At 42.2% G+C, this 21,707-nt stretch overlaps 1 protein-coding gene across 4 annotated transcripts in view; it reads left to right on the top strand.

The window, feature by feature from the left end:
* col15a1b (collagen, type XV, alpha 1b) overlaps positions 1-21,707 on the top strand; it is a 55,406-nt gene that overhangs the window by 20,604 nt on the left and 13,095 nt on the right. For 2 of the 4 annotated variants that reach the window (XM_026149480.1, XM_026149478.1), the window contains exons 1-27: positions 866-1,499; positions 5,932-6,119; positions 6,404-6,613; positions 6,726-6,878; positions 9,166-9,240; positions 9,447-9,521; positions 10,616-10,721; positions 10,887-10,927; positions 11,074-11,232; positions 11,381-11,407; positions 11,490-11,552; positions 11,691-11,768; positions 11,912-11,974; positions 12,060-12,212; positions 16,501-16,554; positions 16,685-16,720; positions 16,851-16,970; positions 17,141-17,194; positions 17,278-17,304; positions 17,436-17,477; positions 17,781-17,843; positions 18,307-18,342; positions 18,506-18,589; positions 18,760-18,825; positions 19,016-19,051; positions 19,250-19,312; positions 19,422-19,511. In XM_026149480.1, the coding sequence (XP_026005265.1) occupies positions 1,115-1,499; positions 5,932-6,119; positions 6,404-6,613; positions 6,726-6,878; positions 9,166-9,240; positions 9,447-9,521; positions 10,616-10,721; positions 10,887-10,927; positions 11,074-11,232; positions 11,381-11,407; positions 11,490-11,552; positions 11,691-11,768; positions 11,912-11,974; positions 12,060-12,212; positions 16,501-16,554; positions 16,685-16,720; positions 16,851-16,970; positions 17,141-17,194; positions 17,278-17,304; positions 17,436-17,477; positions 17,781-17,843; positions 18,307-18,342; positions 18,506-18,589; positions 18,760-18,825; positions 19,016-19,051; positions 19,250-19,312; positions 19,422-19,511 (2,547 nt within the window). In that variant the 5' untranslated portion in view covers positions 866-1,114. Of the gene's footprint in view, positions 1-865; positions 1,500-5,931; positions 6,120-6,403; positions 6,614-6,725; positions 6,879-9,165; positions 9,241-9,446; positions 9,522-10,615; positions 10,722-10,886; positions 10,928-11,073; positions 11,233-11,380; positions 11,408-11,489; positions 11,553-11,690; positions 11,769-11,911; positions 11,975-12,059; positions 12,213-16,500; positions 16,555-16,684; positions 16,721-16,850; positions 16,971-17,140; positions 17,195-17,277; positions 17,305-17,435; positions 17,478-17,780; positions 17,844-18,306; positions 18,343-18,505; positions 18,590-18,759; positions 18,826-19,015; positions 19,052-19,249; positions 19,313-19,421; positions 19,512-21,707 lie in introns of those variants that run through there. The other 2 variants (XM_026149479.1, XM_026149481.1) reach the window with 2 other exon arrangements.

Genomic DNA, 21,707 nt, shown 5'->3' with positions numbered 1-21,707 from the left:
AGGTTTGCACAAACATAAATCTGGCAACAACAATGCAATATTTCTGTGGGTGATATTTATGGAGTGTGTGGTCCAAAGGCTTCGCCACTGCTCTGGACTCTACACCACCCAACTAATGACAAAACATGTTACGGTTACATCCACTAACCAGTTTCAGCTATCTAAATAGTTTTGTTTTGTAAAATGTCTCAATAATTAAAGAGAAAAACATTATTAATAACATTATGAACTTGACAGATAATTGAGGTTCACATTAGAAAAGTCTGCATGTCAGCCGGTCTTCATGGTGCACTTTCATGCTACTTTAGGAAGGCATGTCTTCATAAGCAAATGATAAGAATGAAGTTTCTGAGTCCCTCTGAAAACAGTCTGGTTGCTCCACTTGTCCACAGTATGATGTATCCTAACCTCAGTCTGATGATGGAGACCTGAACACCTGAGCGCTTACACAGACATGCAGCGCAGTATGTAGTTATATTTCATTAAAGGCATGTCAAACACTTCCTTACTGATACATGTACTTTTTAATTTGTCACACACATGCGGCCATGGGGATGATATTTGCGTGTAGACCACATGGTTGTGCCCCACTCCCACTGTGTTTCTGCTTTCTAACAGTCAGTGTGCGTCATGACTTTTAGACCACATGTGTGATCACAGAAATGGCAGTAGATGCACGGAAGGAGGTGGAGGATTGAGGCCTTGTTAACGAACGCTCTAATCTTCTTGTCTGTGAGGCAACGGGAGAGAAAAATCAAGTCAAGTCAGCTGTGGTGTAGAGTCCCCCCTCCAAAGTAGGGGGAGTCAATAATTACACAGAGAAAAAGGAGGGTGGGGGTGTGCAGAGAGGAGATGTCAGGGGGGGTGGAAACAGGGCAGGAGAGAGAGGTCATAACGAAGAGGAAAAGAGACAAGAGAGGCAGCAGGAGACAAACGGCTTGTTTTTTCACTTTTTGTTTCGTCCCTCTGGATCACCTGGATTACTTCTGCTCTCTGCAGAAAGTAACTTCTCATAATTGGACCCTCAGCATCTTCCTTGCCTATATGTTTGCATGTGTGCAATATCTGTGCTCATACAGATCAGAGAGCATCCACCTGAGAGAGACGCAGGCAGATGATGGAACCTGCACACCTCTCCCTTGCACTCTTCTTCCTCGTCTTCTCTCCTGTGAGTGGCCAGTGGTGGAGTTTGTTCTGGGGAAATCCTAAAACCACCACCATTCCTCCTTCAGTTACCTCTCCGACCGTGACGTATCCAAGATTTTCTGACACCCCGGGCACAACGCCAGTGTGGTCAGTAAAAGTGGACGAGGTGCTGGTGAATGCTGTGGAGGGTGTTCACACAGAAGGGTCTGTTTTGACCCCCACTCAGCCCAGCTCAGGAGTGTCACCGTCTGGTTTCACTACTGCAGATCACTGGACATTTCCTACAGGGAAGACTGCAGGTGGAGACAGTAAAAGTGGGTCTTCGGACAAACCCCTGAAACACTGGAGAAATGGTGAGTTTAGCGGGTGTTCTAACTTCTGGGAGGCTCCATTGTGCTCCATACATTTGGGACTAGCCATTAGAGAAATCCGATTTGGTTAGTGGTCAGACTAAAGATCCAGAGCTGCTTGGCTTGTTTTTAAATAAGTTGTCTTATTTCAGGCAGTGGCTCATTCACGAACTGGCAGGTTGGTGCTTTGATCCCCAGCTCCTCTGATCTTCAGTATACTTGATATTGAACTTGTAATTGCCCCCAGATGTATCTATTGGTGTGTGTGTGATTGATAAACTACACAAAATGAAACACAGAAAGACTGTGAAAAATGTTTCAGTGTTACTTGTGCTGTAGCATTAATAGTGGTCAGTAAATGCTACATGTGGCAATATTTCATAAAAAAGCAAAGATCTCATTTATCATCTCTTAGACTGGAAACGAATTGAAACCAAAAATGTTACGTGATATATCCTTGTAAAGGCTGGTTTATTTGTAAAACAGAAATTAAAATGTCTTTAAAGTTATGCTGTGACAGTCATTAGCTTTGGTTTGGTTTTTGCTAACAATGAAGTGTGTAAAAGACGGGATTTAACCATCAGTACTCCTGAGCAAAGCTGGGTGATCAATATATCCTCCAGTTAACTGTTTGTACTGTTATATATTACTACTTACGTGACTAGTTTCCAATAACAACAGCACCAGGTAACCATTTTCTGCTTCTGAGTGACTGCAGAGGAAGTTATGTTTCAAAGCATCGAGCGGGTAATTATGCATAAATGTTCACACCTCAGATTCTCTTTATTTGTTTACTGGGTCATGTTGATGGTTCAGTGGTTGAGTGGGCCTACACAGTCTTTCCATCCTGTCTAAGTGTATCTCATAAAGGAGAACAGAATCCCTGCTGACCAGTATGTGATCTAGTCCTAGTCTATAGTCTGAGACGTCTGGAAAGAGTGGGCCAAGCTACAGGAAGCTTTTGTGTGGCATGCGAAGGCTGAGGTGGGTTTAAAAGGTTATGCATGGTTAATATTGGTTTTTATAAGTCTGCAAGCTGATTAGGCGTTCATGTGGCCAAGATGAGGATTAGGTTTGAGAAGCAGGAATAAAAAAAACAAGATGACCATGATTAAGATTTGAAGTTCACAACAACAACAACAACAACAACAACAACAACAACAATAATAATAATAATAATAATAATAACAATAATAATAATAACAATAATAATAATAATAATAATAACAATAATAATAATAACAATAATAATAACAACAATAATAATAATAATAATAATAACAATAATAACAATAACAATAATAACAATAACAATAACAATAATAATAATAATAATAATAATAATAATAATAATAATAATACTGTATGATTGTCTAAAATGCTAGCTGAGACCTGAGTATTAGGTGAATTAATGCATTTATTAATGATGACACTTTGATGAAAATATTAAATTAGTGAAATGAGGAGTAGTAACAAAAAAACAATAAAACTAATAAAATGTAATTTCAAGAATCATGAGTGTGAATGTATTGAACCACCATGGACGAGGATCATTCTGACCCTGTCCTGTTAAATAGTTAAATACTTAATTTACATTTACAAATTTGTTTGATAATAACTCAGATTTGACAAGGTATATAAAAAAGAAGGTATGAAACACACTGAAACAGATTGAAGAGCTTGTTTTCAAATTAAGCTCACAGCTGGCTCCAATAAAACCAGAAACATAATAAATGAACTGTTGTAAGTTTATCACACGTCCACGAGTACCTCTGCTTCACAGGACCTGCAGCTTCAGTCTCATTCACCATCCACACTGCTCCACCTCAGTCTGCAGTCAAAATGAGCCTCTTGCTGGTTCTAGTGTTAATCACTTTCATGTGATTAACACAGGATTTGTTCATGGGCACTCTGGGAGTTATTGTTGCACAGGTATTTACTCTGATGTGTCCTGGGCATTGGTACAGGCTGAAAAACGGCATTAACTGAAATACTTTATACAACTTTGAGCAAATGGGTTACTATTTATACATGCAGCAGACATACAGGAACAAATGTAAGGGCCAGTTTTTGTCGGTCCAACATTTTTTTAAATTCAGATGTTTTTTGTGTTTTTTTCACTCGCTGGTTAAAGCTCTGATTCACATGAGATTTTCCTGCTGCTAAAGTTTTATGCTGAGGTTAAAATAACAAAACTGTATTTATTTGTGTCCTATTCATTCATTCATTCATTCATTCATTTATAAAGCACATTTAATAACAACAGGGAGCTGACCAAAGTGATGTACAAAATAACAATTAAACAACGACATTAACAACAACAACAACAGGTAAAAAAAATTAAAAGAAAATTAGGATAAAAGAATCGGTAACTCTCATACAGTTTCGAAAGTCAGAGTAAAAAAATATGTTTTAAGATGCGATTTAAAAAGAGTGACAGTCGGGGCCTTTCTAATGTGGAGAGGTCATTCCACATTTTCGGTGCCACAACCGCAAATGATCTCCTCTATGAACCATCCTAGACTTATGTAAGGTAAGGAGGTGATCACTTGAGCGAAGGGCTCTTATGCAAAACTCAGATGTCCAGTGACCATTGCTCAATTACAGCCATTGCTAAACTGAAACTGAATGACTCTCCATCACCTGCCTGTGAGTTTTATTTCAGTTATCAGTTTTAATCCATCATAATTCTGTTTGTTTGGGGATTCTGTTTTTATGCTGACAGCATATAAACAGCATTTTGTCCTGGTGTAGAGACCTGAGTAAATCTGGTCTTTAGAGTGCCCCGATCATGAAAACACTAATTAGAATCAATTCTATACCTTACAATATAGGAAATTAAGTCATTATATTAACTGTTGATATAGCACCTTATTTTGAAGTAACTGGCTGTGTGTAATGGACAGAGAAGTAGCTTCACACATGGACAACACTAATCACTTGAAACCGCTCGGCCTGTCAAGCAAGTACATTTTAATTAGCTGCACTATACCATCATGATAACCTGCTGAAGTTCATCAAAACTGGTGCAGAGGTCAAATTAAATTGCAAAATAGACAAGATGGCTATAGCGACTATGACATTACCCTTTGGTTTAGGAGTCTGCTTTAGAAGTCTGAGTATCTGCGTCTTTGCTGTCACCACTGAAAAGCCTTAACTGGCCTGTGAAGCTTGGTTAGCAAGCTGTATTCATAAACTATACAGATACAAACCCAAGAACCAAGACTAAGTGCTGCTATTTTCCTTCATCAACACTAAAACTACAGCCTGGCTGTAGCACACAGCAGGCTGTTTTATCTTTCACAAAACGCGTAAGGCAATAAAAGTAGCCACGCATCTCATCTGCCCAGTATTGAAATGGATTCGTTTTGTCTTTTTTAAGTGACCTTTTTATAGTTGTTATGAAGTGAGAAGCCACCCATGGAAACCAAAATAGTTTTTTGAACTAGTCTGCAAATATGTATTTTAACAATGAAGACTGGCTCTAAGTTACTGCATTACTTTGCTACACCCCAGATGTCGTCACTAGGACGTCTAGCTGTAAATTCAGTTCTCCCATAGCAGGATACTAATGCTTGCACATCTGGACTGGAGGTGTGTGGGCTTGGGTGTGTGTATTTGTTTGCAGGAAGAAAAGTGTAAATGTGCAAGGGTGAGCGGTGCACTGAGTGATGCATACACACAGTGGCACACATACCAAACCCTCTAATCAGGTATGTTTCCTCTTGGCCAGGCTGATGAATTAGAGAGCCCTAAATGTTAATCTGTCTGATCTGGTGTTTGTGTGCGTTCACATGGGTGACCTGTATGTTTGATCTTAAGCTTATGCAGATCTTATACACGTGCATGTAAGTGACAAAGATTTAGATAACAGGGACGAGCATGCCTGGAATGCTGAGGTGAGTGTCGCCACGGGAGACAGGCCTCACAGTGAGAGGAATCAAGGGAATGTGAAACCGTCTCTTCACATATGCACCAAGCACTCTAATTGCCGGTTATTCTGTTTCTGAGGATTATGTCCATACGAGGCAGAGCAGTGAGCCGTGGTGGGCAGAGTCTGGATCAAATCAAGTCAAATTAACACCGTGTCAGGATCACAAGTACCTCTCCTCCTCACTTTAAGTGGCGAATTAACCAGGAACACACAGGGCAGACAAATGGGATGAAGATGGAGGTTGAGACATTAAAACAAGATAACTGCAATTTGGATCAGGTTCATCTGCACTTAAGGCTAAATATTGCAGTGTGTGTTCAGAACGCTTGCCTTTAAATATAATATACTACACATTTAGGATTTTTAGTGTCTCTGGGAAGGATTTGAAAGAATAAAACTTGAATGAAAAATGCAGCAGTGTGTTTTGTCTTGTTTTCTATCTCTCTCACTCTCCACGTACAGCATTTATTAATATATACTATTCCTGTCTGTCTCTGTCAGAGCAAGGCTCAGGAAGTTATCTGAACCTAACGGACTTAATTGGCTTCCCCCTCCCTCCCTCTGTGTCCTTCACTGCTGGCTTTGAGGGTCATCCAGCCTACAAATTTGGGTCTCAAGCCAATGTCGGCCGACTCACCAAAACCTTTGTGCCGGGATCGTTCTACCGGGACTTTGCTATCATCGTCACGGTAACCCTACAATCTTCTAGCCTCCTTGATTGTCAACATGCTCAGTTGTCATAACTAAAGATATGACGGTTTATGAGGGCGAATGGCTCCTTGTGTCATCACCGTGTGAAATGTCGACATTAAAGCAAGACTCATATGTTTGTCCCTGTTTAAAAACTGTGAATACAGAAAAATATCTCTTTAATGTTTTCATATACTCACTTATGACTGAATTTCATGTGAAAGGGATGTGGAAGCAAAAGCTTAAAGTCTTTTTTTTTCCTCACACCATCGTATTATTCCAGGTGCGCCCAGCTAGCCAGAGAGGTGGCATGCTCTTTGCCATCACAGATGCCCAACGCAAGGTGGTGAAGCTGGGTTTGGCCCTCACTCCAGTTCGCGAGGGCCTCCAGAGCATCTTACTGTACTACACTGACCAGGAGCAGGCCTCCCACAGCCACAAAGCGGCTGCCTTTAGCGTCCCGGATATGACTGACCAGTGGACACGATTCACGGTGAGCTTCATCCAGGTTAACGACAAAAGATAAAAAGACTCTTCCACTAAGATGAGTGGTTTAACTTTGTCCAAGTCATTGTGGACTGACGTCTGTTGTCTCTGCCTGTCAGGTGGTGGTGGAGCATAATGAGGTCCGTCTCTACTTGGACTGTGGAGAGGCCGAGAGTAAGGACTTCCATCGTAGGCCAGAGAAACTCACCTTTTCACACAATTCAGGCATTTTTGTAGCTAATGCAGGAAGCATGGGGCTTGACAAGTTTGTGGTAAGTGAAAGTTTAATATTAATGTGGTAACCGAAAATGAGAGAAAGAACGAGAGAAAGAACTATATATTTTCTTCTTTTTTTCACATTTAACTAGCCAGTACTCTAAATAAATCTGTCTCTAAATAAAGACCCCATATCGATTTTGATGGTAAGAAAGGGAAGCAAAAACTTCCACTGACCAAACAGAAAATGTTTGAAAAATCTGCCTGATTTGAGATGGAAAGACCTAGAAGTAATTAATTTTATGCAGTTTTTCATTGGTTTGGTTGAACTGTTTCCTCGGTAGAGTGAACTGTTCTTGTCTCTCTTTGGGAGACTTTTCTTAATCATAGCGTCAAGATGTTTGGCCAGTTTTTATTTATTTAGGACAGTTTCCACATCCTAATGCAAAATGAATACACGTTTTTCTGGACTGGATAAGAATACAGCCAGGCCTACAGATCACACACAGAGAGGAAGTGAGAGGGGAGGATACATGGGGGAGTAAATCAACTGCAGATGAGGAAGTTGAAGATATCAACATGGCTTGGTTGTGGTGTGATCAAAGGCAGACCGTGGAGTGCTGCATCGTGATAGGGCACAAATGCAAACTTGATGTCATTTCTCATTCAGGAAAAAAACAAAACAAAAATGTTTGTGTGCTTGTCATTGAAACAAATGTCTGTGCAATGTCAACTCTGACATTTCCAGAATGAATACATGACGTTCTTTGGCCAAAAGGAATGAAAATCTATTACAAAAGCCACTTTGACACATGACTTCTTTTCCATCTCAACTATCTCCACACAAAAAGAAAAGATAAAAAATAAAAGAAATACGAGCTGGGAGCAAATTGCTGTGGTGAGACACCCTTATCACCTCACTCTGCTTCGTTCAGTGTAGCTTGACTGTCTGAACAGGTTATCTGAAGCATGATGGCAAAATATGTGCACGCTCAGCAGCAGTACGTGCACTCGTGCCCATCTGGGACAGTGTGCATGCGTGTGTGCATGTGTGTGCGTGTATGCGTGTGTGTGTGTTTGTGTGTGTGTGTGTGCGTGTGTGTGTGTGCGTGCATGTGTGTGTGTGTGTGCCTATTACCTCACATTTTGCTGTGATACAGTGTGTCTGGTATCACTGTCAGACTTTCTAAGAGAGATCCACAGTCCTGAATAGAAGTGCTGTGACAGAAGAATAGAAGCTTTAATTTTTGTCAAATATTCCAAACACTGATCACTGAAACTAAAGTAAATTTTTTAATGCTTCAGAATAACTTCCCAATTATATGTCAGAGGTATTTCAAGATGGCTGCTGAGTGGCAAGACAGAGTTTTTCCTCTGTCTATTCTAATTACAGCAACTGCATGTAAATATGTCCCCACCTTTTAGACTGAGGATAGTCCATGAAACATTTTAATGGGGACTGTTTAAACAGATAGGATGACTCACAGCTCACAATAATCTCTGCTGATTCCTGCACAGTCCATCATTTCCTCCACTGTCTGAAACGAGCAACATTCCCTTTCAGCTAACTTTCCTCTCACTGGCTCTTTCATACAAAGAGCATAATTTATTCCAGGTGGGCGGAGCTTTTATGCCCACAATCAGAGCTGTGTTTGAAATGACCATACGAGGAGTCTCAGTGAGACAGCACACTACACTTGGGATGCAAGTGTTATGCAGTGTTGTGCATAATGTACATATGTTGTGTACATTTCCAAATAGTTATGGACCTAACTGCATGTACAATGTAATCAGATGACAGTTATTATGTTGCCAACAAATCACACAAAGAAGTCTGTAGACCAGTAACTAGATGGACACTTGGAGTGCCTGCATCACGATTTTAAAGAAATTGATCCAGTTCACACCAAAATGTGACGTGTTATCTCTTTGCCCTCATCTCAACTAAGATTCATCAATCTTAAGGCATAAGCCAGTGATTCCATGACCCATTTTTAATTAGATTGTTAGTCTTTCTCTTAAATGTAGCTCGAGTTACTACCTATGATGAATTATGAGAACACAGAGAAATGAGACTGAAAACATATCTAATGTTTGGTGGAGGAACTCTAATATGACACCTCCACAAAGGCAGCATCACTGCTTTGTTGTTTCATTTGTGTTATTATTTGGTCTTACCAGACTGATGCTGAGGACACAACGGAAGAACTAATTCTAGCACTGCTCAGACAGACAGAAGCCCAACGGTCACAGCAGTCACCGAACTCCCGTCAGTCAGCCAGCACAAGCCTTCCTCTCCATGCAGTGACATGTTTCACATTTCCTTTGTTTTTTCCTCTGCAGGGTTCGATTCAGCAGCTGGTCATAAAAGACGATCCAAGAGTGGCTGAGGAGCAGTGTGAAGACGATGATCCTTATGTGAGACACTCCGTAACTTGTTGCTGAAATGCAAACCTTTCTAACACAAAGCCACAGTCTGCCTAGCGATATTTTAAAATGCTGTAAAAACTTACATGTCAATCCACAGCTCCCCCTTGTGGTTAAAATTACTGGTTGTAAGGATTTGTGCTAAAAGGGTTTTTTTTTTTTTCACCAATGAATGTATAATATGACGTTTGATAAAGGCCTCGGGGTACGCCAGTGGAGACGAGGCTTTGGATGACAGAGAGACAGAGAAAGACCTGAGGAAGACCGCACAGGTGAGAACGCCTGGCTCAGCACGGGTTGGCTGGTGATGGCTGGATGGATTACTTTAGTCCACTCCATCCATCAGTGTGTGTGTGTGTGTGTGTGTGTGTGTACATGTTTAGACATCTTTGTGAGGAAAGAAAATTGGCATACGATACCTGTGGGGAGCAACAGTCACTGATGGGGACAAAATGCCGTCCCCACGGGTTTGAGGCATTTTTGAGGCTCAAAATGTGATTTTAGTGTCAGGGTTACAATTAGGTTATGGTTAGGTTTAGGGTTAGGGTTAGGGTTAGGGTTAGCCATTCATTTTTATCGGTTAGGTTTGGGGTAAGCGGATAGGGAAAGCAGTATGTCAATGAGATGCCCTCACTAAGATATGAAAATGTGTGTGTGTGTGTGTGTGTGTGTGTGTGTGTGTGTGTGTGTGTGTGTGTGTGTGTGTGTGTGTGTGTGTGTGTCCGCTTGTTATGTCTGGAGCTTAAAACTAAAACTACACTCCATGTCTGTTTGCACTTGTAAGAGTTCAACCCTATGCATTGTTTTGGTGCTGTCTTTCATCCTCCCACAACCTAAAAGTCAGTTTGACCCCAAACATCTCTGAATTAAAACTGACTTTGATGCTTCAAAGAAAACTGGCCTTAATAACCTGTTACTACAGAATGGTGGAGTCATGGTAGACCCTTCTAGTCTGGCCTGGAGACACTATCAGCAGCAGAGTAGAAAAAGAGCAGAACACGATGCTGGTCTTTTATTGTGTTGACGTTTAGTAATGCTCTTGTTTTGAAAAATAAAATAATTCATCTGAAGTATACTAAATGAAAAATCAAAGTGCTTTCTGTTAATAGTCTCATTCACCCAATTCAACCCCATTAACCATCCCTAAATACAGTCACTTCTTTCATCTGTACCAAAACCCTTTATCTAACTTTCACACGCATTCACACTTTTGCCTGAGGACACTTCAACACATGCACAGGAGGAACAAGAGAAAGGAGGACCTTCTAAGCTAATGTGGAAGAGCAGGTTGTCACACTTACAATGGTGGGACAAAGACATGGTGCACACACGAGACAGAATCACAGCCATTTGTGTCTCTTGCAAGGAGGAGGGTGTTCCCGTTAGTGCTCCGCCCACTGATGCTCCAGAGGAGTTTGAGGACTTTTCTCCTCACACGGGTCCAACAGAAGCCCGAGTGGACCTGATGACAGGTCTGTAGCACAAAGTTTTGTTCCTGTTTATTCTATGAAAGCTTCAGTATTTGAATTATGAACTAAACCTTTATCATATTTACTTTTCTAAATGTCCTCTCTCTATGATAACGTAAGCATACGCTGTCTGAAGTAAAACTGATAGACGTTATATGCTGTTTGCAGGGCTACACCGAACAGAGGAGGCGGGAGAGCAGCCACAGGGTGTAAGTTGGAGCGTGGGCTTTCTTGCCTAGTTGTCTTATTTTGAAGACAGTGTTGATCAGAAGATAACAAATGTAGCTCCAGTGTTTCAGTTTATTTTCCCTACAGACACAAATAACTTAAAGACTTCTTGATTTCAATTTTAAAGGGTGATGTCAGGTTAAAAGGAGAGCGCGGTGATCCTGGCCCGCCTGGCCCACCTGGTCCACCAGGTCCTCCCAGTGTATTCAGAGAGACTAAGCTTGGAACATCTGGCCCACAGGGACCACCAGGATCTCCTGGGCTGCCAGGAAAAGATGGACACAAGGTTTGTGTGTCAAAAAGAGGGTTTGTGTGTTTTTCCTTCACCATCTTTCGAAGAACATCGGAGATTTTTTAAGTGAACTTTAAACTCACGAAGTAATAAGTCTTCTTGCACCACTGACTCTCATGCTTCCTCGTGCTTCTGCTTTCAGGGAAGCAGAGGCGATAAAGGAGGTCCAGTAAGTTAAACAGCACTATGTCTGCTTGTTTGTTTTTTTCTGTTTCAGTTGCTACGCTCACTAATTATATTTTCATCGTCAGGGCCAAAAAGGGTCTCAAGGATTTCCAGGCTTGAACGGAGAAGTTGGAGCTAAAGGAGAGAAGGTCCAGCTAATGCATCCATGTTGCATTTAATTAACTGTTACTCTTTATTCCAAATGTAGTTTTATTTTATGATACCAAATAAAAAGAAAAAGTTCTGCCTTTTTCTTCTGTACTTTACTCCTCCCTGCCTCCTTACAGGGAGACCCGGGAGTTGGTTTACCAGGCCCCCCTGGCCTTCCTGGACCCCCTGGACCCCCCAGATCACGCAGTGTACCCGTGAGTAACAGTTTATGGTTTCGCTACTTCCTCCCAATATGTGTCTGCTCAGTATTGTCTTGCATTTTAGCAATGATATCAAATGTAGGCAGCATAAACAAGACATGAATACAAAGAAAAGCATCTTGATGAATGTGTTTTAGTATGGACCAGATGCCCTGGGTTCTGGGTTTGAAGACCTGGACAGCGATGCAGACCTCATCCAGGTAAGAGAAAGGACTAGTGAACAGATGCAAGAGTCTGACAGTCAATTATGGCAGTGAAAAAAAATCTAACATCTCCTTCCATTAGGGTCCTCCTGGTCCACCGGGCCCTCCAGGACCTCCTGGTCCCCCTGGACCCCACCTGTCCTCATCTGCCACCATTGAAGGACTTTCTCCTGGGCATGCTGGACCACCTGGTGCACCTGGCAGTGATGGCCTTCAAGGCAAACAAGGAGTACCAGTAAGTTAACCTTCAATTTAAGTGAAAAATAGATGATTTGTTTTAAATACAAAAATCTATGTAATACAGGGAGTGCAGAATTATTAGGCAAATGAGTATTTTGTCCACATCATCCTCTTCATGCATGTTGTCTTACTCCAAGCTGTATAGACTCGAAAGCCTACTACCAATTAAGCATATTAGGTGATGTGCATCTCTGTAATGAGAAGGGGTGTGGTCTAATGACATCAACACCCTATATCAGGTGTGCATAATTATTAGGCAACGTCCTTTCCTTTGGCAAAATGGGTCAAAAGAAGGACTTGACAGGCTCAGAAAAGTCAAAAATAGTGAGATATCTTGCAGAGGGATGCAGCAGTCTCAAAATTGCAAAGCTTCTGAAGCGTGATCATCGAACAATCAAGCGTTTCATTCAAAATAGTCAACAGGGTCACAAGAAGCGTGTGGAAAAACCAAGGCGCAAAATAACTGCCCATGAACTGAGAAAAGTCAAGCGTGCAGCTGCCAAGATGCCACTTGCCACCAGTTTGGCCATATTTCAGAGCTGCAACATCACTGGAGTGCCCAAAAGCACAAGGTGTGCAATACTCAGAGACATGGCCAAGGTAAGAAAGGCTGAAAGACGACCACCACTGAACAAGACACACAAGCTGAAACGTCAAGACTGGGCCAAGAAATATCTCAAGACTGGTTTTTCTAAGGTTTTATGGACTGATGAAATGAGAGTGAGTCTTGATGGGCCAGATGGATGGGCCCGTGGCTGGATTGGTAAAGGGCAGAGAGCTCCAGTCCGACTCAGACGCCAGCAAGGTGGAGGTGGAGTACTGGTTTGGGCTGGTATCATCAAAGATGAGCTTGTGGGGCCTTTTCGGGTTGAGGATGGAGTCAAGCTCAACTCCCAGTCCTACTGCCAGTTTCTGGAAGACACCTTCTTCAAGCAGTGGTACAGGAAGAAGTCTGCATCCTCCAAGAAAAACATGATTTTCATGCAGGACAATGCTCCATCACACGCATCCAAGTACTCCACAGCGTGGCTGCAAGAAAGGGTATAAAAGAAGAAAAACGAATGACATGGCCTCCTTGTTCACCTGATCTGAACCCCATTGAGAACCTGTGGTCCATCATCAAATGTGAGATTTACAAGGAGGGAAAACAGTACACCTCTCTGAACAGTGTCTGGGAGGCTGTGGTTGCTGCTGCACGCAATGTTGATGGTGAACAGATCAAAACACTGACAGAATCCATGGATGGCAGGCTTTTGAGTGTCCTTGCAAAGAAAGGTGGCTATATTGGTCGCTGATTTGTTTTTGTTTTGTTTTTGAATGTCAGAAATGTATATTTGTGAATGTGGAGATGTTATATTGGTTTCACTGGTAAAAATAAATAATTGAAATGGGTATATATTTGTTTTTTGTTAAGTTGCCTAATAATTATGCACAGTAATAGTCACCTGCACACACAGATATCCCCCTAAAATAGCTAAAACTAAAAACAAACTAAAAACTACTTCCAAAAACATTCAGCTTTGATATTAATGAGTTTTTTGGGTTCATTGAGAACATGGTTGTTGTTCAATAATAAAATTATTCCTCAAAAATACAACTTGCCTAATAATTCTGCACTCCCTGTATACACTGATGGGATTCTGCAGACGTATGCAACTGTCCAAACATGCATGGTCCTGTGTGGAAAAAGTAACGCAGTGAAGACGTGTTGTCTGTGGTGACACATCACACTTCTCCATCTAACAAACCTGTGGACAAATCCAGGTTTGGCAGTTGTAAGGATGGCGGTACTTGTCTGGGGCTGCTTTGATTTCCTGGACGACCATGAATTCTGCTCTCCACCAGAAAAAGAGAAATTTCTGGCCATCAGTTTATTCCCTGAAGCTCAAGCTCACTTGGTTATGCAGCAGTGCAGTTATCCAGAACACACCAGCAAGTCCACCTCTGAATTGCTCCAGAAAAAAAAAGTTTCTGTAGTGGACTATTCAAAGTTCAGAGTTAAATGTGCCTGAGATGCTTTGGCATGACCTCAAACAGGCTGTTCACACTCGAAAATCCTCCAGTGTGGATGAATTAAAATAATTCTACAAAGACGGGCGTGCCAAACAAAGAAATGCTCTATGGCAGTAATTGCAAAGACTTGATTACAGTTTGTTAGGTTTAGGGGGAAATTACTTTAACACACAGGACCTGGAAGACTTGGTTAGCTGTTTTCATTTAGTAAAGAAAGTAATTTAAAGCTGCATTTTGTATTTACTTAGGTTATCTTTGTCTAATTTTAAAATTTGTCTGATGATCTGAAGAATTTAAGAGTGACAAATATGCAAAAAATGAAGAAATCAGAAGATGCTGTATAGACACTGGACAGACACCTCTGTTAGTATAACAGTGCTACATCAGGAGACATTATTATAGCCTATAATATTTTTACATAATTGTTTTTTTCATATGTTCTGTTTTACTATATCTTGTACCTTCACATTTTATTTGGATTATTTCTCATTGAATTTGCCCCGAGCATTGACTTTTTTCTCCTTTTCCACCTTCCAGTCTTTGCTCTGATTTTATGTAGTGCAACAATTAGATTCCACCTTTATTTTATTTCTTAAATATTGTCATATTGTAGTGATTTGCATTTCTGTGTTTATATAAGCCAATGACCGTTCTCTAACTGTCTCTCTCCATTTCATTGTCCTTTATCTCCACAACCAATCTTTATTCGTACCTTTATTGTTCCTCCTTCTTATTCCTACCTGGAATCTCTCCTATTTGTTTCAGATGGTTGAGGATTGGTTTAGTGGTTCTGGGCCTGACGGTTCAGGTTTGAGCTCAGAGTTCTCCGCTGTCCTCACCTCAGACTTCGGCTCTAGTTCTGGTTCTGATTCTGACTTTGAGTCAGCATGGGGTTCAGGCGAGGTATACTGCCCAGTTTGCCTGGAAAACCAGCAAACAAAGAAAGGCAGAATTTCAGTCAGCGCTAGAGCATTGAGGTAGACAACATTTAGCTTTCACCGTGATAAAACGGTGTCAAAGCAATAAAGATGAACCTTAGCTAACTACCCTAATGCTCAGGCACAAATGACTGCACATTATCTCCAACTACGTTATCTTAACTGCTGGCTTGCTTGTGCTAAAGCTGAAAGTGATCATCGCTGTGCCATGAAACCCAAAGTGGTTCTTTTACTTTCAGTTCCAAAATTGTCATTGCCAAGGAAAAAAAATCAGCATGACATTTTACTCTATATGATGACAAGCAACTGAACTGAAAGGATCTGGCCACACTCTTATTGCTTATAACCTCATGCTTCTCTCACTGCACATGGTAAAGGAACTGCTCTGCCTTTTGCACCAGTCACATTCATTTTTTACTTCTGTTGGCTGATTTTTCTCAGGGATATCAGGGATATATAAACTACTGTATATATATATCCCTGCGTCTGCTACTAAAGTTACAAATGGGCGATTTCTACATGAACCAAACAGTTGGTTAAGTAAAGATTTGTATGTGACAGTGCCACCAAGGTCACGTGACAAAAAGCTCTCAATATTATCAGTTAAACGAAATATCCTGGACTAGATTAATGTGCTGGATTGATGAACAAACAGAAATACATATTATAGCTTTAGTAGTAAGCAGTCTTCTCTTGGATCAGCTGGCAGTGAGTGTGTTACCAATGAAGTCTGAGGTTTTATGGGTCCATCAGTGGGTTGGCACAGAAACACTGCTCTGAGTGGTGCTGCTTGATTAAAGGGATATACTGAATGTATCATCACTTCAGCTTGCTGTTAGGTGATGAAAAAAGAGGCGATAAAATCATCCTCGCCTATATGGTTGATGACATCGATCCTTCACGCTACAGCACATTTAGCTAAATGGCAAACAGTCACAAACACCTTGATTGAAAATTGTTCAATTTATTTGTATGTTGCTGCTTTGAATTGTTTGTGCCAGTTGGACAAATAAGAGGCAATGATATAAACAGCCATTTACCATTGTCTGCGTTAAAGCAGAACGTTTCGTATTGAGGTTAAAATCATCATTTAGTGCAGAGCAGTGTTGGCATGGATGATATTATCATTTAAGGAAGCTGAAGAATCGAACAGCTTCCAAACATTCATGTATTCCTTTAAGGTGACGAGGGTCACAGTTGCACTCTGGATTGTTCCTGTTGGAACAGCCAAAGTGTCAACACACAGCGACAGTATGCTCCCATACTAGCATACCTATGACTTACCACAGCTTTATTTCTCTACACTCTGCATGTGTCTTTCTATATTTCCAGGGTCCAGCAGGAAAAGCTGGTCCTCCAGGTTCACCTGGGGCTGCAGGCGAGAAGGTATGAACACCAAGAGCTAAAAGAAAAGACATCTAACCTTATTGCCAAACTTCTGCACATTTTTAGTGTAGACAGTCTTTATTAGTAATGATAGGTAACTAAAGTATATTAACTCCTTTACTTCCTTTAGGGTGAGCAAGGCCTACCTGGGCCTCCTGGGCCAAAGGTAATTTATACTACTCAAAACAGAGTCATACCTGTAAATGGCATCCTGTTCACATCGTTTGGTAGCCCACAAATAAATACATTTCCTGTTCTTGTTGTTACTAATGAAAGTCTCCTGTTTGTCTGAGAAGGGTGAAAGTGGGTCAACGGGTGTCCAAGGAATTCCAGGGCCTCAAGGGCCTATTGGTCCAGAAGGAAAGAGAGGCCTTCCAGGCCCACCAGGGCCTCCAGGAACCAAATTCTTTGCAGAGGTGACCCAACCCAGTTTATTAATCACCTGTCCTCCACATATCACTGCTACTATATAGCCTCATATAGATTAACGAGAGGAAAATGAGAATTGCAGTAGAAAACATTAAAAGGTTGTGTCTTTTTCATCACATTGAAGCTCAATAACTATAGACCGTGGCTTCGTTTTCAGGATATGGAGGGATCTGGCATGACTGATCAGATTACTGGAGTCAGAGGCCCACAGGTCAGTGTGAGGGGATATATGAGTTTATGTACAGTATATCTATTGATTCATATAAAGTAACGCATCCTTTTTGTTCTTTTAAGGGTCTACCTGGCCCTCCAGGACCACAGGTAATCTGTTTATGAATTTTCAACAAATTTACAGATAGCTACAATGACATGTTTAACAACTAATACTCGACATCTGGTTACTCTTTGAGTAGGGTGCTCTTACTGAACATACTTGTTTGTGTTTTCTGTAGGGTAAGGATGGAGCACCAGGAGCTCCAGGGCTCTCTGTCAAGGTAAATTCATTTTGGAATGACACAACTTATATGTTTCTGATATGCAGTATCAATTATCATCCACTTATTGTTTATATTTAGTGGCCAACAGGTTGTGTATTTTATGACCTAGTTGAGAACTATTGAGCTAAAGTGTTTTTGGTCATTGATGAAACAGCGTAGTTCATCTATGTGAACTTAACTTTCTCTAATCATTGGAATGCACGTTATATTTCACGTGAGCCACACATTACGTTAGAGTGAAATCACCATCACTCTTTGCAGCTTTTTTATTACCTCATTTTCTGATGTGTCTGATGGCAGGGTGAACCAGGAGAACCAGGACCAGAGGGTCTCCGGGGTCCTGCTGGACTACCAGGTCCTAGGGTAAGTAGCAGTGTTAGATGGCTGAGGTGGTTGGCAGTTCAAAAGTAGTTAGCAGCAAAAAAAAACAAATACTGCACACTGCAAAAATGATACAGACAAAAAAAGGCTCTAGTCTAAAATCTTCCAGAACAGGCACCTTGTCAAAATATTGCAAAAAGCTATGTTATATATCTATAATTAATTAATTTGCCAACATTTTAGGAAACATTTTTTACAGATAAAATGTCTGACTGGTCCATTCTCCTTGGTAACTAGCCTGGAGGACATGGTGTATGTTTTCCAACAACTCTCCCTCCACTCCCACTTTCATGAAGTGCTTGCTCACAGGGTGTCATCTGAGTGGCGGGGTATTATTGTAGCGTCACTGTTGTTGTGATTTATATAAATAAAATCGAATGCATTGAAATTAATTCGCACTATTCACTTATTCACTGTGCAACATTTTCTTCCTCTTTACAAACAGGGGGCCAAAGGAGAGAAAGGCGGTCCAGGACCCAAGGTAGGATCGGAAAAACTCTTTTATCCTAGATGTGATTTGTTGTATCATTTTCATTTCATCTTTCTGTTTTGTTGCTTCCTCTCATGTCTTCCAAATACCATGTTTGTTTCTAAATGTCTGTTTTTGGTAAGGGACTAATGATTCTGCATTATGTGAATTGCAGGGTGAAAGAGGAGCTGATGGCCTCAGTATCCAAGGACCACCTGGGCCTCCTGGGGCTCCTGGACCTGTCATTAATGTACATGATGTACGCACAAACACACAACATGACATTTAATTGAATGAAGACTTAAGATGGAGGCAGACCAACAAACAACTGTGTGGTCGTAGTGGTAGCTGTGCAGACATGCTGCTTTTTCCATATCTCTGAATATACTAAAGGTGCCCTAATGTCATCATTATATCTTCTGTCTACAGCTGCTCTATAATGTCACAGAGGGTATCCTCAACGTCACAGAGATCAGAGGACCACCCGGGCCTACGGTGCGTAGCTTCAAGTGAACTACAGTGTGTTTTAGGTTCTTTGTTGTTCCGCTCCGTCGTGGAGTATGGATGAAGGGGGTCGTAAATGAACTGATATTAAGATTTTTGCTGCAGCTGCAGGTGTGTTTGGTGAGCTTTTGCTTATGTGTGTGCTTTTCTCTGCATGTGTGTGTGTGTCTGCATGCTGCAGGGTCCTGAGGGATTGCCTGGCAGAGCTGGATTTCCCGTAAGAACATTTTGCTACACCGCTTTTTGTCCCAAATGATTAAATTCAGGAAAACTGGATGTAAATATTTATGTGATTATTCTGGATTCTTTTTCTTTTGCTGTCTTTTGGCTAAATGGGGTAGGTACCAGAGAAATCTTTAAACACACGATTTCATTGCAACCTTTTCTTAATCTTCCAACTTTCATCTCTTCCTAGGGCCCCAGGGGACCAAAGGGAGACATAGGACCTACAGGTATCCAGGGCCCCGCAGGGCTTAAGGTAAGAACTGAATATGAAGATTCATAAAGCATGTTCATATACATTTCGATGCCTATGAAACAACCCTAAACACCTCTCCTCAACATAAACATACATTTAATTTTGACAGGGAGAGAAAGGAGAACCAGGGGTGACAATTGCTGCTGATGGATCTCTCCTGTCTGCACCAAGAGGCCCTCAAGGGCCCAAAGGCACAAAGGTAGCCAACAAGTGACCTTTTTACCCCTAAAAGACTTTCTATATATTTAGTTACTTTGTGGTGAAAGACTTTAATGTATTTAATAATCTGTATCTAATGCTGGAGCCAAATAATGTTTGGTCCCTGTACTAGTTTAAGTGAATTCCTGTTTATGCAGTTCCTATGCAAGAAACATCTCCTGGATGCATTGGTACGCATGTATGTATCCTGGGGTCATCAGGTGTTTCGGGTCATCATACACCCGCGCCCAGGCGACCCAGCTGGGGGTGATCAGGCTCCGACTTGCATACCAATAGCTACCCGCGGATCAGCCCTTTTAATCCGCAGCCACCTTGTGGCTTTCTCTGCCGCTTCACTCACAGCCTGGATGGCCCTCTTCTTGGCTGCCTCAGCCACACCCACCTGATCGTGATCGTCCTACAAAGCCCCTTCATCCCACTTCTATGGGCTCATAGAATGTCTTCCAGCCTCTTCCCCTGCACTCCTGCACTAGTTCCTGGTACTTGGCACATTTCCTCTCATTGGCCTCCTCGATCCGCTCTTCCCATGGCACTGCGAGTTCCAGCATGATCAGATGTTTTGAGGCCTCAGAAGTGATGATCATGTCTGGCCAAAGGGATGTCTTTACTTAGAGAGGGGGGAAAGTCCAAGTTTACCAGCTTGTCTATAAGAATGTCTGGGATGATGGTATTGAAGGCGGAGCGGAAATTAATGAAGAGCATCCTTACTGATGTCCCAGGATTCTCCAGGTGATGCAGAGTGGAGTGGAGGGCGGTGGAAATTGCATCCTCTGTGGATCTATTTGCCTTATAGGCAAACTGGTGGGGGCGAAGCTGGGTGGGAGGCAGTCCTTTATGTGTTTTAGGACCAGCTTCTCGAAGCACTTTGCAACCACTGGAGTCAGTGCGATGAGTCTGTAGTCACTGAGGCTACTGATGGTGGTGGACTTGGGGACTGGGACTATTGTTGATGATCTCAGGCAGTGAGGGACAGAGGCATGTGTCAGGGAGAGGTTGAATAGTCTGGTGAACACAGGAGCCAGCTGGTCGGCGCAGGCTTTGAGCACTCTAACACGTCGGGGCCAGCAGCTTTCCTCTGCTCTGAGCACATTGCGGACCTGATGTTGTTGGAGGCTAAATGTGTGGGGGCTGTGCTCAGAGGACGCTGTGGGCAGGGTGGGTGCATGGTGGGGGTGAATAGTCCAGTTTTGCTGCTCTGATGCCTTTTTTAAGGTCTGCTCTTGCTCTGCTGTACATGTCCTGGTCCCCAGATGTGTATGCAGAGTACAACAGTGCCTGAACCTTGCTTGTCATCCAGGGTTTACGGTTGGGGTAGACCCGGACCAGCTTTTCCGTGGTGACAGTGTCCATGCAGTGTTTGATGTAACCCAGCACTGCGGTTGCGTGAGTCTCTAGGTCATCCTGTTCAAAGACACTCCACTCTGTGAGAGCAAAACAGTCCTGCAATTGAGCGAGAGCTTCCTCAGAAATGGTGTTAATGGTTCTGTTGGTGGGCTTTGTCCTTCTCCTGAGTGGTGTGTATGCCGGGACAACGAGTAGGGAGAGGTGGTCGGACATGCTCGGGTGGGGGAGGGGAACACATCTGTAGGCTTAATATTTGAGTAAACATGATCCAGGGTGTTATTTCCACTCGTAGGGCATTTCACATGTTGTACAAATTTAGGCAGCACAGTTCTTAAGCATGCTCTGTTGAAATCCCCTGCAATGATGTGTACTCCCTCTGGGTATGTCCGTTGCTGTTCGGAGATCATGTCGTGCAGGTGTGCAAGGGCTGAGCTAGCATTAGCGTCTGGTGGTATGTAGACTGCTGTTATTAGCACTGCAGGCAGTTCTCTGGGCAAGTAGAAAGGTCTGCACATGACAGACATTGCCTCTATGTCCGGGGAGCAGACTGTGGCGATGATCTTGGTGTTCGTGCACCAGTTGTTATGTGTGTAAATGCACAAACCTCCTCCTCTGCTTTTCCCCGCTGTAGACTTTCTGTCGCTCCGGTGCATTGTGCGGCCTGCTAGCTGCATTGAGGCGTCAGGAATTCCCTCTTGTAGCCATGTCTCCATGAGGACCAGGATGTCGCAGACGATTGGCTGTGCGGCGAGAAGTGGGTTCAGTTCGTCTATTTTGTTGACGACCGAACGTGCATTGGTCAGGAAGATGCTCGGGAGCAGTGGTTTGAAAG

Source organism: Astatotilapia calliptera, chromosome 18 (genome assembly GCF_900246225.1).
Source record: "Astatotilapia calliptera chromosome 18, fAstCal1.2, whole genome shotgun sequence".
Lineage (NCBI taxonomy): Eukaryota > Metazoa > Chordata > Actinopteri > Cichliformes > Cichlidae > Astatotilapia > Astatotilapia calliptera.
Note: the sequence above shows the minus strand (reverse complement) of the source record. Positions and strands in the feature narration are given on the sequence as shown.